General features: G+C 49.8%; 1 protein-coding gene across 2 annotated transcripts in view; it reads left to right on the top strand.

Annotated features, from left to right (window-relative positions):
• P2RY2 (purinergic receptor P2Y2) overlaps positions 1 to 17,586 on the top strand; it is a 33,857-nt gene extending 16,271 nt beyond the window's left edge. Inside the window, exons 2-3 of one of the 2 annotated variants that reach the window (XM_026651679.2) lie at positions 5,856 to 6,063; positions 14,941 to 17,586. In XM_026651679.2, the coding sequence (XP_026507464.1) occupies positions 6,029 to 6,063; positions 14,941 to 16,012 (1,107 nt within the window). In that variant the 5' untranslated portion in view covers positions 5,856 to 6,028 and the 3' untranslated portion in view covers positions 16,013 to 17,586. The remainder of the gene's footprint in view (positions 1 to 5,855; positions 6,064 to 14,940) is intronic. The other variant, XM_026651680.2, reaches the window with a different exon arrangement.
• The last annotated feature ends 254 nt before the right edge of the window (positions 17,587 to 17,840 follow it).

Raw genomic sequence — 17,840 nt, 5'->3', positions numbered from 1 at the left:
AGGTGGATAAGTCCATGGAGGGTCATGGAGACGAGGAGGGTTTCTGAAATGGACAGGAAGAAAATGAAGGTTTTCCCATGACAAAGGCAATGAGCTACTCCTTCCGGGTACATTGGAGAAAATGAGTCATTGGACAATTCAGACAATTATTATTATAAAGCATTCACACGTGCACTAGATACTTCACAGGAGACACATGAGAGGCAGGTGCTTGCCCTGAATAGCTTAGAATCTAAGTGCTGGACTTGCCAAGAGGGAACATACCCCTGGGAAGGAGATGGCTGGGAAGGGACATAGGCTACCGATAAGGCTCTGCAGATGTCAGGTTAGACAGACATATGTCTGGGTGGTATGGATTTTTTATATGCCTCATTTTGGTAGGGGACTATGCCGAGGTGAGAATTTTTGGGAGTGAATTGAATGAGGAAAGGGTGGAGTGCAGAGAAACAGATTTTGGTTGGCCATTGCATGGAGGAAGGCACAGAGATGTTAGACAAAAGGAGCATTGAGGATAGTGCCCTTGGTGGAGCAGAGCGTTGGGGGGGGGGAAAATCGCAAGGAGAGCAGGTTAGAGATACAGGCAGGGGGTGTATGATCAAGGAGAAGAAGTATGAATAGGATGCACAGCATGATGGAGGTGTGACCTGGAGAGGGGGCTGGAGGTTGGACGGGGACTTGAAGCAACAGGCAAGAATTGTTTCGGATTGGGTGGCATGAGGCGAGGTCAGTGTCAAAGGGACCCAAGAGGAGGAGATTGCAGGGGAAGGGCTCATTGAAATTGCAGGGAAGGACTTGGGGAGTCCAGAGAAGAAGGAACCACAGGACTTGAAACAGGAGGAGAAGGTAGCATGGCTGAGCGTTCTGTCCAAGGAGCAGTACTAGTTGAGGGAGAGGTGATGGTGGCCGCAGCAGGCAAGAGTGGCCAGATCAAAACAGCCTGAACTTTGGGAAAGTCGGGATCTAACTTTGCAGCCTGGGCCCAGCTCTCTATAGTAGGCGGATTCAGAGAACCGGCAGCTGTGAGGGTAAGGCAGGCTCTGTAGTCCAACCCACATAGCCTCTTGCAGTAGAGATGGGCATGAGCTGAGGATTGACGTGGTGGAGTTTGGTCTGAGGATGCTCCTCTGTATAAATCTAATGAGCAGGAACTACTGGAGCATGCTCAGGTCCCTGACTGAGCCACATAACCCAAATTAACTTACTCCCAACTCTTGCTTCTCCTGTCCAGACGAGGCTGTGCAATGTCAGAGTTTTCTGAATATTTTCTTTTGGTTACTTGTGGTCTCGGAGGAGGAAGAAAACATGCAGGCTGCTTGGTTCCCAGGGCTCAGATAGTTCCTCATATGGCACCAAAGTACTGCAAATTAAAGCAGAGAAGACACCGTGTTATCTGGGTCCGTGTTTTACAGGGAGACATTAATGGAACTGCTATAAATTGAACATGGGTTGTGGATGTTTTTAGCCTTACGCTCAAAGATCGCAGTAACAGCATTTGCAGTTACCAGGCCAGATTCTGCTCTCAGTGACACAGGTTTAGTGACAGTGAAGTCCAGGGAATTACTCTGGATTCACACCTAACTGAGAATTTATTATTATTACAGTTGCAGAAAGACCCTTGAGTCACAGGCAACTGGGTCCACAGGCAAACCTCTGTTACCAGCTTTGCCCGTTACTTTGGGGTACGCTCATTTATTAGGGTTACTTTTCTGGGGGAGCGGTTCTGTACTTCTATCAATACTGCTTGTGTCACTTGTGTTCTCATACGGAGCTCTACTTCTCCCTGCTGCAGGTTCCCTCCCAGTGGAGCTATTCTGCAGGACCTAGGCTCCCCAGGGCTGGGTTCTTCCAGCTCCAGAATCAGACAAACACACACACACACACACACACAGAGCCCATCTCAGAGGACTGGCTTAATCAGCACTTCCAAACTGACCCCTTATAGGTCCCTGGACTCAGCAGGGTGGGTCGAGCAGCACTTCCAAGCTGCCACCCTCGTATGTCCCAGGTTCAGCACGTCCCTATCCCCACTTTCACATTACAATTGTTCTGGTAGTAACCCACTTGAGCAGCAAACCCCACAGGATTTTTGGGCGCTGCAGGGATCTTTTAGCTGTGGTACAAGGAGCGTTGCTGCAGAGCGAATGAGGAAACCAAAAAACACCCACGAGGGGGAGAGAGAGAGAGAGAGAGAGGCAACCAGCTTAATCATGAAAGTTATTTATTGCCAGGTAATAACCATAGGGGAGACAAACAAATAGAACAGTTATAATATTAAATCTAACTTAAATTTGATTATAAAAGTCAGGTTTAGAAAACTATAACTGATCACACAAGTGAGGGTCAGAAGTCTATACCTAGAGAGAGAGAGAGACAGAGAGCTGGATTCTCACCACTACATGAAGCTTGAACTGGTCGGGGGTCCCAGGTGGTGGTGGTAGCTGAGGGTCCGGAGTGCTGGAGACAGGCAGAGCCCCCAGCACGATCAGTCAGGAGAAGATGAAGTCCCAGTGGAACTGATGCAAATTTTGGATCCAGGCATCAGAGCACTTACTTGAATGTGGGTAGGGGTTTTTGTAGAGAAACAACACTGGTTCAAGGGAGAACACTAGATTTGTTTATGGGTAAACTGATGGCTCAAGGGAGAATACCAAAGTAGGATTGTTCAGGCTAGACAATGGGAGCTGATCATTCCTGGCTTTGGGAGGTCTTCCTTGGAGGGAGCTCACAATGCAATTAGGGAGTTTCACTATTTTGGATACCAATAAAGGATTTATTACTAGAATTGGTCTGATAACTCCTGACCTGGGTGTGTGCAGGTGTGGGCTCATTAACATCTGGAGCAGAGATCCCCCATCATGCCGTGCTTCCCTGCCTTTCTGGTCCCAGAGTTCAGTGTGGTTCTTGCCTTGGAATCTCTGTTCTCCATTCTGTGTGCTAATGGAGATGCTTCCTTGACCCATCTTCGATGCAAATGAGGCTAGGGGAGTTGCTTCAATCGTGTCACCCTTGTCCAGAGGGGTTTAGGTGTCCCCCCCCCCACGGCCTTTTCATTGCTTTTTGTAAGTCTGTCTTCTGATCGGTTTTGGTTCAAGCAGAGGCTGGGGGGTGGGGAAGGTCTTTCGTGAGTCAGACAAGCTGGGTACTGCGCCCTGGTTCCCCAAGAACGCAGAGCTGACAGGTAACACCTCAGGGCCCTATGGTGCTGTACAAACCCAGAGAGACAGTCCCTGCTCCGAAGAGCTAACATTCCACGTAGGAAGGGGAGCAAAAGACACAAACAGATGAAGTTACGCGCTCAGGATCACACAGGGGTGAGGTTGCCAGGCCAGTGCCCCCTCGCTGCCCTCAAGGACACAGCTTGCTCTGCTGCAGGTCTCCGTTGGTCTGTTTCCATCACCCCGAGGCCAGGGTCGTCAGGGTCAGTCACTCCGAGGTCAGGGTCGTGGTGCCTTCAGTCCTACCCCCTTTTGGGCGCTGAAGTTCGACGGTAATCAGGAACAAAAAGAAACCCAACTCAAAGCCAGGGCCATCTCACACCCCTTCTGTGGTGCCCTGCCCTTCTAGTCAGGGCTGGTTTCCAAAACAGTCAGGGCCTCCCTTCCAGGAGGGGGGATCTGGCTGACCAGCGAGCTCCGGCTCTGGGTTGCAACCAGCCTCCCCTCCTTCCCCCCGAGAAGCAGAGCTCCAGCCTCCTTCCTGGTCAGCACTCACCCAAGCGAGGCCCTCTCCTTTTATCTCCCCTTGCAGGGGAAGCAGGGTGAGGCCAACTGGGTCCACAGGCCTAACCCTTTGAGTGCCAGTGAGGAAACTGTCAGCCTCCTTAACCCCCTCATTGCCAATGTGGGGCCTCTCTGCTCCATCCCAAGGGGGTTAGTAGCTGAGCCAGGGATCTCCTTAGATCTCCTTAGACTGGGATCAGTTCTCTTGACTTCCAATGCAGGGCCCTAGTCACTAGCCCACATTGGATCCTAGGAGCTAACTGGACCAGAAACCAGCTGAAAAGAACAATTAAAAAACCCTCTAATCTTTGCGTTACTAATGAAAGTATCCCAATGAGCCGTCTCTAGAGTTAGGCATCTACATATGTACTTCGGTGCCCAAATAAAAGCCGACTGGCTTCCAGTGGTGGCTGAGCACCCGCAGCCGCCCGCTGACTTCACTAGGAATTGTGGGTAATCAGCTCCTTGGGATAGCTCTGTGGTTTGAGTATTGGCCTGCTAAACCCAGGGTTGTGAGTTCAATCCTTGAGGGGCCCATTTAGGGATCTGGGGCAAAAATCTGTCTGGAGATTGGTCCTGCTTTGAGCAGGGGGTTGGACTAGATGACCTCCTGAGGTCCCTTCCAACCGTGATATTCTATGAGTACTCCTTTAAACAATTCTATGCATTAGGTCACCCTTATCTAGATGTCTAATGAGGGAGTTAGGTGTCTCACTTGATCTACTGTTATTGCAGGAGCACCTCAAGCTTTCAACCAAAGACAGAGGCTTTATTATTGTAGACAGGTGGTAAGAGACAGTCCCTGCCCTAAACAGCGTACAGGTCTCATTCTCATTTACACCAACGCTCCTTAGCACTGCTCGGGGAGCGGATAGGGGCCCTCAGGTGGGTGTGAATGGGTGTAAAGTTACTACTTTAAGGGTACGTCTTCACTACCCGCCAGATCCGCGGGTAGTAATCGATCTATCGGGGATCGATATATCGCGTCTCGTTAAGACGTGATATATCGATCCCCGAACGCGCTCCCCGTCGACTCCGGAACTCCACCGGTGCGAGCGACGGTAGCGCAGTTGACGGGGGAGCCGCGGCCGTCGATCCCGTGCCGTGTGGACCCCCAGGTAATTCGATCTTAGATACTTCGACTTCAGCTACGCTATTCGCGTAGCTGAAGTTGCGTATCTTAGATCGATCCCCCCCCCAGTGTAGACCAGCCCTAAGATCCCTTTACACTGTCAGAGTAATGTAAATGAGAATCAGTCACAATCTTAATACATACGACAGTGGGAGAAAGGAAGTATTGTTACTTTAGGGATTATATTATTTATTATATTTGAAAATGTCCTTAGATTATTAGAAGTGAAGTAATTTTAAGACATCAAATGGACTCGTTATAATGTAGCACTGATCTAGTTCACATTCTGCATTGTCTGTAGCTTGGACAGTGACGTTAGATTCACGTCCTGGGCTACATTCTGCTCTTGGTTATGGGTACAATTTCCACTGGAACCAATAGGAGCTGCATTTGTGTTGCCACGAGCAGCATTTGGCCCATTGTGTCTAGTCAGTTTCACTTTCTGGTTCATCTGCATCAGCACAAGGCTACTCTGTTTGGGTGTCCAAAGTTTAAACTCATGAAAGGCCCGCCTCCTTCGACATTTCCAAACAGCCCACAGCAGTTTTAGTCACACTGGTTTGGGATTTTTTTTATTTAAACAGAACCTAAACCTGGGTCCTAAACTCCCCCATACCGTCCCTTTGAAATTATTGCAGAGAAACATGAAGCCTATTTTGTAATCCTTGCTTTCCTGAGACCATGGTGAACATGGATTTGGCTGCACTCGAATCGTTTCACTTCCCTGTTTAAGAGTTGGCCCGAAACTTACTTTTATTGCAACATGGCCCCTTTTTCGTTCTATGGAAGAAACAGGACTGACGTGACAGACTTTGCCAGCCACTAGTCCATTCTAGTGTGTGTGTGTGTGTGTGTGTGTAGGATGTTTTCTCTTGAAAACACAGCGCTATTTGACTCCCACACACTGAATCATTTCCACCGTGCGCCCTCCGGGGCAGACGGAATAGTACTTGCCCCGATGTTCACCTCCTAGTAATGAGGATTTTGTTTCTGGTTAATTTCAGGACCTTCCTCGGGAGAACATTAGGCTAACCACGCAAGTGCTTCAGAGCAACAATTGCAGCGGTGTCTGTGGGCTGCTGCTGAGAGCCAAGCAGATGCCTGTGGAGCAGTAGTCTGCTATGCGCCGGTGGACCTGAAGCCAGGAGTCAGTCGACAGATCCTGATCTCAGGTGCAATGGCGTCGATACAGAACACCTCCTATCTGTCTAGGTAAATATATTGCCTCCATCACCATATCCGGATACACTAACAGAACTATATACATCTAACCAGGGCTGATAAGCTCCATCCCTCCATTCATGTTGCCGAAGGAGGTATCATATATACTTGTATAATAGACGTGTGTCTATTATACATGGGCAAGTGGAGTAGTTGTTGCGTGAAGCCAAGTCTCAAGAGGTGGCTCGCTGCTTTCATTCTTGAGGTGTTTTGATCTTGGGCCCATTCCGCTTTCTGGATGGGTGGTGTCCCAAAGCCCAGAGCCTACTGCCAGGAATGTCTCTGAGAGCTGCTACACCCTGGGCTTTGCCAGCTAGATCGTTCCTGATGTCCATAGCTTGCAAAAGGAGAGGCAGTCTAAGAGGTAGGGCTCAGGCCACTGCGCGTGCGTTAACCCCGGGACCTGGCAGCTGATCCGGTACTGCAGAGATAGCCAGATGAACCTGGGAAGCATGTGAGCGATGTGCTCCTGACATACTGCCCTACGCATAACATCGGCTGCTGCATGCTGGACAAGTTGGCGTTTCCTGATGGTGCTCACTTCCCTCCCCACTGAGCAGGCAGTCCAGATGCAATCACCAGGGCTGGAGGTAGTGAACGTGTGGGTCACTGCGGCTAGATCTTCAATCGGCACCAAGGGGTACAGCCTCCCGGCAAGCCACAGGCAGAAGGCAGCATTGCGCTGTGGGTGTCAAGGAGCTCTGAGGAGTCCAACAGGACCCTGGTGCTGTGCTCCACCTTTTCAAGTGACGAGCAGATGCCCTTGAGACAGAGGTTGGCTTTGGCTTCAGCCCGCTCTTCATAGCATTTCCTTCTCTCCCTCTTGCCTGGGTTGAATTTTATCCAGCTGCTCTTCATCCAGGGGCTTGTCCCATTCAGGTTCCGGAGTCAACGCCGTCTGCACGTGACAGGAGATGTAGGGCTGGGTGTCATCAGTGTTTTTCTGGCACCGAAGTCAATAGCATCTCACAGGCTTCCCTAGATGTCTGACCTATCTATTGACTAGGACCGAAGAGGGAACATAGGAGCTGCCAGACTGGCTCAGACCAGTGGTCCATCTAGTCCAGCATCCCGTCACCAGCAGTGGCCAGTGCCAGATGTGAGAGGAACAGCTGCCCATCCTGACCCTTTGGAGGGTCATGAAAGAAGCCAATGGAGTCGCTCTGGATTTGCTTTTGGGAGTCAGTGAATTTTCACGAGGCATAACTGAGATCAACATTTGCCATGGTGGGAAAGGAGAATGCCGTGTTTCCCTCTGGTCCCTCCCCTCTGCCCTGTCCCCGGTCTTGGTCAGTGCTTGATGTGTCATACGCACACGCTGACATTCTTCCATCCCACTCCCAGTCCTTGCTCTGCCTCTGGGGAAAGGTCAACCTGCTCCCTTTTGTGTCCTTGCATTGCTTGGCTGTCGCTCCCATGCGATCAGTCAGTGCATCTGAAGTAGGATGTGGGTGCAGCTGAAGAGGGATGTGGGCGGGGGTCAGACAGTCAGGAGCCCAAAGAGACACAGCAGGTTTTGTCTTAGGAATTTAGGGCATTTGTTCCAACAAAGGGAGGGAAGGGGGGCAGCGCTCCAGACCCAGCAACCAACTAGCTTCATGTTGCAAAAAGAAATGTACATTACGACACTAAATAACAATACAACAGTGTGAGCCGGTGGTGTTCTCCATAATTATACGGCCAAGCCAAAGAGCAAGTCCAGTGTGGGCTCACTTTACAGTATGTGGGTATGTAACTCTCCCCTCATCAGCTAAACTGCCCTCATGTGGCACGAGGGAAAAAACCTCAAGCCCTCAGCTCAAAAAACGACCTGTGCTAATGGAGACACTGCATTAGCAGCCGCTAGATGTAAGTCTTATACCCTCCTTTTAGATCAGCCAGTAGATGGCGACATAGCCACCGATACTTAAGCAGGTCCAAGTCCAGCCAGCAGGGGGCAATAGTATGCAAATACACCAGTTAATAACAACACTGAGAAGCAATACTGCTAAATGCACACTGAGTAGAGCACTTTTCATGTGTAGACCTCAAAGTGCTGTACAAAGTATCATTCCTGCCCCCCTTGTAAAATAGCGATACTGGGGCTCAGAGCAGTTCAGTGGCATGTCCAGATTCACCCCATGGGTTAATCCATCAGCACCCAGTTCTGTGCCCTACCGCTGGGCTGGCCTCAGGGCAGCCTAGTGAGTGCTCTGCACTATTCTATGGGAGAACTGGATTTGATTTTCTTCTGATCTTCCCTGGCCTATGGAAGCAGCACATTCAGCTCCGAGGGGAGGGAGCGACTTATGACCAGGTGTGTCCAGCTTGGGAGCGATGTTGAAGCTGTACCTGTGTTATGGACCAATGAGGAATGCAATACCGGAATCAACCCTTGTATGGATGTTAACCCTGGCAACATGTATACAGTGGTGTACATAGTGTATAGGAATAGGGCAGTATCCCTTTAAATAGTTTGTGAGCCTTCTAGTGGCGCTCACAGTGTTCTGTGTTTAGAGGCAGCCAGCGCAGCAGTTTGTATGTAGCATTGTGTTAAATGACATGGAATCAATGGGCCAAAGGTGTTAACATAACCCAGCCACTGTCCAACAGTAAAATGGTAATAACTGTCCTGTTGGGTAAAAGAGAAGTTGAGATGAGCTGGAGCTGCTGCTGTTGTTGTTGTTGATGTCTGGTCCTGTTTCATCTCAGGTGGTGGTTGGGAATCAGCGGGAGGAGCTGGTAGCGGGGGTGATGTCAACTGGGTCCCTCTCTCTGGCCTGGTCTGGTCACGACATCTCTCAGGACGAGCACAATGAAGGCCCAGGTCCCAGGAAATGGCGGGGGTAGTAACCCTGCCTCTGTCTGTGCTTCCCATTCCCTCCCCAAAGTCTCTTTCTTTAAGCACCCAAAAGGCAGTGGTAGGTGGATTAGCCCATCCTCTCATTATTTTGTCCCTCGCATAGGCCTAACATCCAACACACCCATTTTGGTTCATTAATTTTTGTTGATTAAGTCCAACACCAACCGAGTCCTTGAATCACATCAGCAGGACATTTTGTTTAGACTCATTTAATCTGTCTCCCTTTTATCTCTTTTCCCCTCAACAGCTGTTATTGTGACATCTTACGAACTCTCACATACTTTTTACATTCAGAGTGAATGTGTAGGCTCGGTTATTACAGAGCAGCTATACCTGGCCTGTTTGTACTGGGGACCCAGCTGTGACTGTTTGGCTCCTTGAAATGTTTTGTGTAAAGTGCAAGAGATACAACAGCATGGAACCCATTGGCGCTGAGATGTGGGGCCCTTTGGCACATGACGTATGTAATTGGGGGGGGGGCACCATGCTCAGGAGAGGTTTGGCTCTGAACAGGAAAGATGTCCAGAGCAGACATGATCCTTCCTCATTTTACCGGGTTGCTGATATTTGGGGTTAAATGTAACCCGCCATTTACGACAAGATATGCATCAGATGAGAATACCATTCTGGAGCTGGCTAGCAGAAATGATGCTGTGCGTGAGGGTGTGTGTGAGCAGCTCTGTTCAATGGGGTTGCCACCTGGCCAGTTTTTACCCGGACAGTTCGGTTTTGGGCTTCTGTGTCGGGATGCCATTTAGGTGCCTGGATTTCGGGGACCTGGCACCCCTAAATGGCACCCAAACCAAAAGTTGGGTTGCTGCAGGGTGAGGGAAGGGGCCGGGCCATTAACCCGTGCCAATCCCTGCCCAGACAGGGCTGCCTCCTAACTGCAGACAGGTTCCTTGAGACGATCCAGCAAGCGACTGGGGGGCGGGAGGGGAGTGAGTGACAGGGCAGAGCCTTGGGGAGGGATAGCTCAGTGATTTGAGCATTGGCCTGCTAAATCCAGGGTTGTGAGTTCAATCCTTGAGGGGGCCATTTAGGGATCTGGGGCAAAAAAAATAGTTGGGGATTGGTCCTGCTTTGAGCAGCAGGTTGGACTAGATGACCTCCTGAGGTCTCTTCCAAACGTGGTATTCTATAGGGCAGGGGCGAGGCCACGGATTACCAGCAATTAGAAAGGTGGCAACCCTACTGTTAGATATGATGTGTACCAGCAGTGTCTGAGCAGCATCCACATCCCAGTCAGCTGGGTCCTTTCGCTCATTCACCTCTAGTCTTTGGTACTCTACTCAGGGTGGGTCTCATTATCTCTCCTCCGGTTCTGGACTGAATTCCCCTTCTCTACTCATCTTTCATGCATGGACTGTCTGTGGTGGGAAGTAAAGCCCTCAGGATGGCCGGTGACAAGACTCAAGTGCTGCCAGGTGCACGAGCACTCAGCTTCGGCTGAGTCTGCCTAGGCTTCTGGAAGTGGAGCTCACGTTGGCCATCGAGGGATAGGCCCTGCCAGATACAGCATGGAAGTTGGAGTGGGGTGACTAAGGTAGTTTTAAGCCACCTGTACACCATCCCAATCCTGGGCTGCTCCAGAGACTTTAGTAGCCCCCAGTGTCATTTAGACAGCCCCGGGGGCCTGTCTAAGTTATGGCAGCCTTCCAGGGCTGCTGTATGGGATGCAGTGCTGCCAGAAAACTCTGCAGTGCAGCCTGCTGCAGCCCCAGCTGTATCCTCAGCACACCCCTTATGGCAGGGCTTGTCATGCCAAGGGATTCCCTCCCTGAGCAGAACGGGGGGTCTAGGTCCTCGCTACACCGCAAAGGAGTCAGAGCGAGGGTGAGGATGACAGCGCTTACGTCAGCCCTTTCCAGAAGAAAAGCATAAAGGAGGAGGCTTGCTCCAGCTAGCTCTAGACTGTATGACTGTAACACTTACATACATATCTCCCCATGGCTCCCCTGAGTTCTGCTCCGAAAGCAAAGCTGTAATTGAACCCAGCTGCCTCACCTGGTGCCTTCCCTGCCCTCGAGGTTCAGAGGATGCAGATTTTCCATGATGCAGGCATTAGCATGCAGTCATTCCCATGCACTCCCCCTGTGTGCGATTCACATGCTGATTATTCTTATGCTCTCTGGTGACCTGCTCCTACAAGGGGTTTGTCTACATTGCCACTGTGGTTAGATGTTGAAAGATGTTTGGCTCTGTGTGTGTGTTCCCTCTGTGTGCTACCCCAGCCCTGCACAGACAGCTGGCACGGCAGACCTCGAGCGAACCACCTAATGACCACAAGATCCATTAAGGGGCGAAGGCACCCAGCCAGGTTTATTGTCGACAAAGCACGGTACTAGTATCCCACAGACTCTATCGGACCGCTAATACAGGTATATACGTAACAATGGACGCAGCTTAAGTCGATGTAAGTTGCATCACTCAGGGGTGTGAACCCCCCCACCCAAGTGACGTACCTTACATCGACTTAAAGTGATGTCTACACTGCACAATGTAGGCGGGAGATGCTCTCCCTCTGACATAGCTTCTGCCTCTCATTTGGGTGGAGTAATCCGTCGATGGGAGAGCACTCTTGACCTTGTCTATGCTGTTTTTACAGGGGAAAATTCCCCGTCTTTGGAAGTACCAATGCAGTGCCACCACTGGCCGCCATGGTGGGAGCACAAGCATAGCCAACGCTTCCATCGCTGCTGGCATTTTAGCACCAGGACGTTTAGAGCCAGAGTTGCAAACCCCAAGCACTGAAAAGTCACGAGTCAGCCTGTTTCCTCCCCACCAAGCAACACCTTTAGGGATCCAGGTCTGTGGTGGAGGTAAAGAAACAATAGGGAAGGCACAGGATGGTCTAACCATCAAAATGGTGCTCACGAAACAAAATGGTGGGTGTGGTTTGATCAAGATCCATACAGATGTACCCTAAATGGTCACAACATGAATCCAGGATCTGGGGCTTGCAGAAAAGCAACAACTATCGTGAGACTTGTAACAGAATCACAAGAGTTAACAACATTTGATGTGAGAACTGGGCTTTCTTGAGTTCTGCAGACCTTCCTGATGCATTGTTTGGAGTATTTTTTCGATCTAATGCTTTGCTTGGCCCATGATTTCCCCTTTAATTGTTTTTTTTTTTTAAGTCCACTGCCAGCTCTGGGGTATCAACCATGCTCTTTGCTCTCTGGCTTCAGAAATACAAGGCTAGAAGAAAAGGAACAGACTTGAAACACATTTTTCATGTTTCTGGTAGACCATCTGAGCACCTTGAAGCAAATCCTGCCCCTTCCATTGATTGGGGACTAGACCCTGTTACTAGGGCTGTTGAGTAAAACAACATGCAAGGCACTGAAGCAGTTTGTCAGAAAGAAACTAACCCGTGTGCCAGACATGCCAAACCCGCGAAAAAAACACAGAAATTGGGCTTGGTTTTGGCTTAATTGGCTTGTGAGTTGCTTGTTGGCTAGTTTTTGGCTTGTATCTTGTTGCTTGTTTGGCTTGTAGCTTGTTTTAGCTTGTTGTTCTTTTTTTTTTGATTGGCTCCCGGCAAGCAGGGACAAGGGGGTCAAGCAGGGGCAAGGGAGGGAGAGAGTCGGGGTGCACAGTGGGCCCACCACAGTCCCAGACTGCACGCCGGGGGGATCTAGTCACATAGAGTGTTGGGGTTCTTAGGGGTTGGCTTGTTTTGGCCTTGTTTTGAAATGGGATTAGCTTGATTTTTGGCGTATTGTGAAAGTGGGGTGCTTATTTATCATGTGAAAGTTGACAATTGTGCCGTGGGCATGGAAAGCAGAACTACACTGGATGGGTGGAAGGAAGGATGCAGCTTAGTTCCTTAAGTTTAATTTCCAAAGTTATATTTGACATTTTTTGCAGATGTTGCTGAACAAGATAACCTGTGTGTGTGTGTGTGTTTTCCTCCTAAATTCCTCCTCCCTGGAAGCGTAAGCACTTGGCGGTTCATTTGTGTGGTTCATGAACTGATTGAAAGGGAGAACTAGTGAAAATGGAGTGAGGTTTTAATGGGCGGTCCAGTCAATCCCCCGATTTATGGCCACTGGGAATTCTTTTACAGGCTGGAGAGTGGATAGTTCAGGAGACTGGAGCCTTTTGTCTGGAGGGCGTTCACCTGAATTCAACCCCCTCATGGTAACAGCCAGATGTTATTACTATATGATGGCTGCTTGGTGGCCCATGTGGAATCAATTGGTCCATTACTTCCTGGAGAAAGAAAGAAAACCACCTTATGTGCACTGATTGTCACCAGTGCTGTCAGAATAGGCAGAGGAACCCTGGACACAGACTGAACTAACCTCCATCTCTCCCAGCCATGGTCCCTCCAGGTCAGAGTTGCTACCCATACGTAGGGAAGCTAGCACTGCTGCTGTCTGTCTCTACCGGTCCTGGGCTCCTGTCTCGAGTGCTGTCAAATCTGGCATCTTTCACCAGCACTTCCACTCCCTGGAAATAAAAGCACAAATTAAAATTCCAGGACTGGATGAAACAAACCTTAGCAGCTATTCAGCCCTCTCTCCTTTGTAGCTCAGCTAGCAGGGAGCCTGAACCAAACCAAACCAGTAATAATAGTATGAGTAAGGCAGTCGGCCAACATACCAGAGTGAACGTATTCGTCTGCCCATGGGAATGAGCAGCTCCCACCTCGAGAGCCTAAAAACAGAACCAAGATCACCAGGATGGTTTGGGTTTTTGGTTCCCGGAGGCCACTTCCTCCCGCTTGAAGACAGGTTCTTTTCTGACACTTATCCCAGAGTAGGTGGATTTGCTTTGATGTCTTAGGGCCCATCTACACTAGGAAAAGAGCCAAATCATGTTACAGCCTTGCTCTCTGTCAGTGTTTGCAGTCTGATCTAGGACATGATCCAGGAACATCGTTAGAACAGCGGTTTTGTCCCTTCCACACAGGCAAGCTCAAACTTGGTTCCTCAGCCTGGTGGTTTCCTAGAGTAGACCAGCCCTTCGCTAGTATAGATGGACCTTTAGCCCAGGGATGCTATGGCCGGCTGAACCCTGGGTGAAGTTCCCAAGGACTGAGGCTGGAATCCTGACTGTGAGACTCCATCCCACCAGAACTCAGACTGAGCCCAGATCTCGACACCCTCACAGCAAAAGTGAAGACCTGTCCGTTGGCACTTACCTTTCCACAACTCAGAAAAGCACCTCCCTAGAGTTAATCATTAAAAAGAAAACCTCCCTCCTACACCTTAACAGAGTAATTAAAGGAAAGGAGACTACACCGCCTTCTGGCAGCATTCTGCTTATAATTCACAGTTCTGTTAGTAGCCAGATACCGGATGTCGCAACGTGTGAATATGAATCCTTAGCGGGAGAGAGATTAGAAGTCATAAAGTCACTTGGAGGGGAGAGGCAGAGAGAGGGACTCAGACTCCCCTAGAGGGGCAGGGCCCCCCCCCCCCCCATACCACAGCACAAACGTGGGGGGGGGCAGGGAGAGAGACTTAGACACCCCAAGAGGGATAGGCTCCCTCCAAATCCTGGCACATGAACTGTAATCTTATGGGATTTTTCGTAATCAGTTCCCTTTCCTGTCTTTTCACCAGTGCCTCGTAAGGCTGCACTGTTCACATAGCTTGGACATGTCCTACTGCAGGTTGACCTCAGAATCGACCCGTTTTTCTGGTATGCTTCTGCAACTCCGAGACCAGGTTTCTCCATGGGTTTGGAGAGGAAAGATGATCATGTAATTAAAACACTAAACTTGGCCTCAGAAACTCTGTGTTCAATTACTAGCCATGCCATAGGCTTCATGTGTGACCTTGGGTAAGTTCATTAATCTCTCTGTGCCTCGGCACCTGGCACCACGGGGCCCCGATCTCAGCAGGGGCCTGCAAGCCCTACGGCCCTATACACAACAATCATTACAATGTGACTCATCTCTTCTGCCCGGTGACACGCTGTCTCGCTGCTGTTCTCAGCCAAACATATTTACTCTCCCATTTCAATGAGCCACCCCAGCATTTGCTGACAGTTTGCTCCCTGTTTTCTAGGGCAATGGAGAACTTCATGGTTCTGCGCTCCTGGAACACGAGCGCCAACTCATCCACTGCCGACTGCAGCGTGGAAGACAACACGTACAAGTGCAAATTCGACGAGGAGTTCAAGTACATTCTGCTGCCCGTCTCCTATGGCATCGTGTGCGTGGTGGGGCTGTGCCTCAACCTGCTGGCCCTCTACGTCTTCCTCTTCAGGATCAAGACCTGGAACGCCTCCACCACGTACATGTTCAACCTGGCCGTGTCTGACACGCTCTATGTGGTTTCCCTGCCCTTGCTGGTGTATTACTACGCCAAAGGGGACAATTGGCCCTTCAGTGTGGGCTTGTGTAAAATAGTCCGTTTCCTGTTCTACACCAACCTCTACTGCAGCATCCTCTTCCTGCTCTGCATCAGTGTCCACCGTTTCCTGGGCATCTGCTTCCCGCTGAAGTCGCTGCAGTGGGGCCGCGTCCGCTACGCGCGGAGGGTATCGGGGGTGATCTGGTTGGTCATAATCACGTGCCAGTCGCCGGTGCTCTTCTTCGTCACCACCAGTGTGAGGTGCGAGACCATCACCTGCCACGACACGTCGAGCCAGGAGCTCTTCGGCCAGTTCGTCATCTACAGCTCCGTGATGCTGGTGCTGTTGTTCTGCATCCCTTTCCTGACCATCATCGTGTGCTACTGCCTGATGGCTCGGAAGCTGCTGCAGCCCACTCGGGGGACCTCCAAGAGGTCCAAGTCCAAAAAGAAGTCGGTCAAGATGATCATTGTTGTCCTGGTGGTCTTCATCATCTGCTTCCTTCCTTTCCACGTCACTCGCACCTTGTACTACTCCTTCCGGAGCTGGGACCTTAGCTGCGGGACCCTCAATGCCATTAACTTAGCCTACAAAGTAACCAGGCCCTTAGCTAGCACCAACAGCTGCCTGGATCCCATTTTGTACTTCTTAGTAGGCCAAAGGTTTGTGAAGTTCGCAGGCAACAAAATGCCAGTGAAAACTCCAAACCAAACGGCCCTGAGGGGAACTCCCACCAGCAACACGGGAACCAGCAGCAACCTACATACGATAGCCAAAATGTGAAATCCTAGCCTGCTACATTTCTGTCCACTGTCCCGCCACATTGCAGACTAGTCTATCTCCATGGTGGAAGCACTTCTCCACCGTGTGTAGAGGAGTCTGGCATGCGGCCATTATGCATGCGTAACCCACTGGTGAGCGTGTTACAGGTCCCACTCTGCGCTGAGTTGCAGAGGATCTGAGTTGTTGCAGCCCCCAGCTACAGAGGCATGACTCTTTAGCTAAAGCTGCAGCAGCTCATGCTTTTTGCTCTGAAGGTCCTACCTATGGTGTGTCAGCCAAGGTGACGGCTGTCACCCATTCAGTTGATGCCCTAGGCTTCAGGTGTTGATGCTTGAGCAGGAATGCTTCAACAAGATACACCTGTATGTATGTCACCAGTTTAATGAGTTTTTGGAACTAAGGTGCTGCTGCAAGGATATATTATAATCCCATATGCATGTCCTCATTCAGCTCTGCAACCAGAATACTTCTCCTCCACCAAACCCACTCCTCTCTCTGATCCCGAAAGATGTCTATCTAGGAGTGAGCAAAGACTACTTGGTGCATGGTGGTCAGGCCAAAGAAGTGACAAGCATGGTAAAAGAATAATAGCCATGCGAAAAGTTCATACTGGTTTTTCTAAACCAAATTTTTTCCAAAAAAACCCAAACCCTGTCGATATTACTGAAATGTTCTGCCTTTCACAACATTTTCTGCCATATTTTCTGATGATGTTTTTATCAAAAAATTATTGCAATTGGCAAGAAAACACCGTTTTCAGTGTGTGAAAAAGGTAGATAATTATTCTGACAAAAATTTCAATCCGAATATTGATTTAGAATATCTCAGAAAATGGAGCCCTGGGAAACGGAAAAGACTTTGACGTTTTTCACAAAATCATTTCCCCATTTTTCATCCAGCCCCCGGAGCATCTTGTGGGGAAGCTTTTATCATTCATACAAGGGATGTGAGACTTTTCGCCTCACTCCAAGCCGGGGGGAATGACTCTGCGGAAAAATAGTTACAATCTGCAAAGTCTTTTCCTCCTGGGTGAATGTTTAGCACAAGAAAGGAAAGTAGGTAAATTATAGGCAGAAAGGAAACAGAAAAACGCCCCAGCAAGGGGTTCTACCCACTTTTATGGGTTGCCTGACCTTCCCAAAGGCAATAGCCCTCCTCTGTCTCCCGAGTGTTTGATCTCATAGCTTTTCCCCAGAGAGCGCTGCTTGTTCACCAGGCACTGAATAGTGCTGCCCTACCCTATCACACCCAAATTCTAAAGGCTTTTCGAAAGCCATAAGGCCTCCAAACTGCAGCTTTTACTAATTGCCCAATACTGACTTTAATTTTGGGTGGGGTTTCTTTTTACCCTTTCCCTAGTGATTCATCTTTCCTGAGAAAGCGATAAGGCCTCTCATCATATACCTGGCCAGGTAATCTGGGGCTGGAATGTAAGGTCATGACTTCACTGCCATTTATGTTGGCAAAATTTTTGTCGCTCGGGGGTGTGAAAAAAACACACACACCCCCGAGCAACATAAATTTCACTGGCATAAGTGGCAGTGTGCCCAGCACCATGTCGGAGGGAGAACTTCTCCCGCTGACATAGCTACCCCCGCTCATTGGGGGTGGTTTAATTATGTGATGGGAGAGCTCTCTCCTGTCAGCATAGAGCGGCTACACGAGCGATCTTACAGCGGCACAGGTGTATCGGTACAGCTGTGCCACTGTGAGCTTGCTAGTGTTGATGTGGCCTAAGAAACTAGATGTACAGCAGCTGGGAAATGTTATTCTAGCATGGAGGCGACAGCACTTGGCAACTTTTAGCAATTTGCCAGGAGCTGCAGCT

This window comes from Terrapene carolina, unplaced genomic scaffold, assembly GCF_002925995.2.
Source record: "Terrapene carolina triunguis isolate 2854851 unplaced genomic scaffold, T_m_triunguis-2.0 Scaffold97, whole genome shotgun sequence".
In the NCBI taxonomy this organism is placed as follows: domain Eukaryota; kingdom Metazoa; phylum Chordata; order Testudines; family Emydidae; genus Terrapene; species Terrapene triunguis.
The sequence above is the reverse complement of the archived record's forward strand: the minus strand, read 5'-3'. Positions and strand labels throughout refer to the sequence as shown.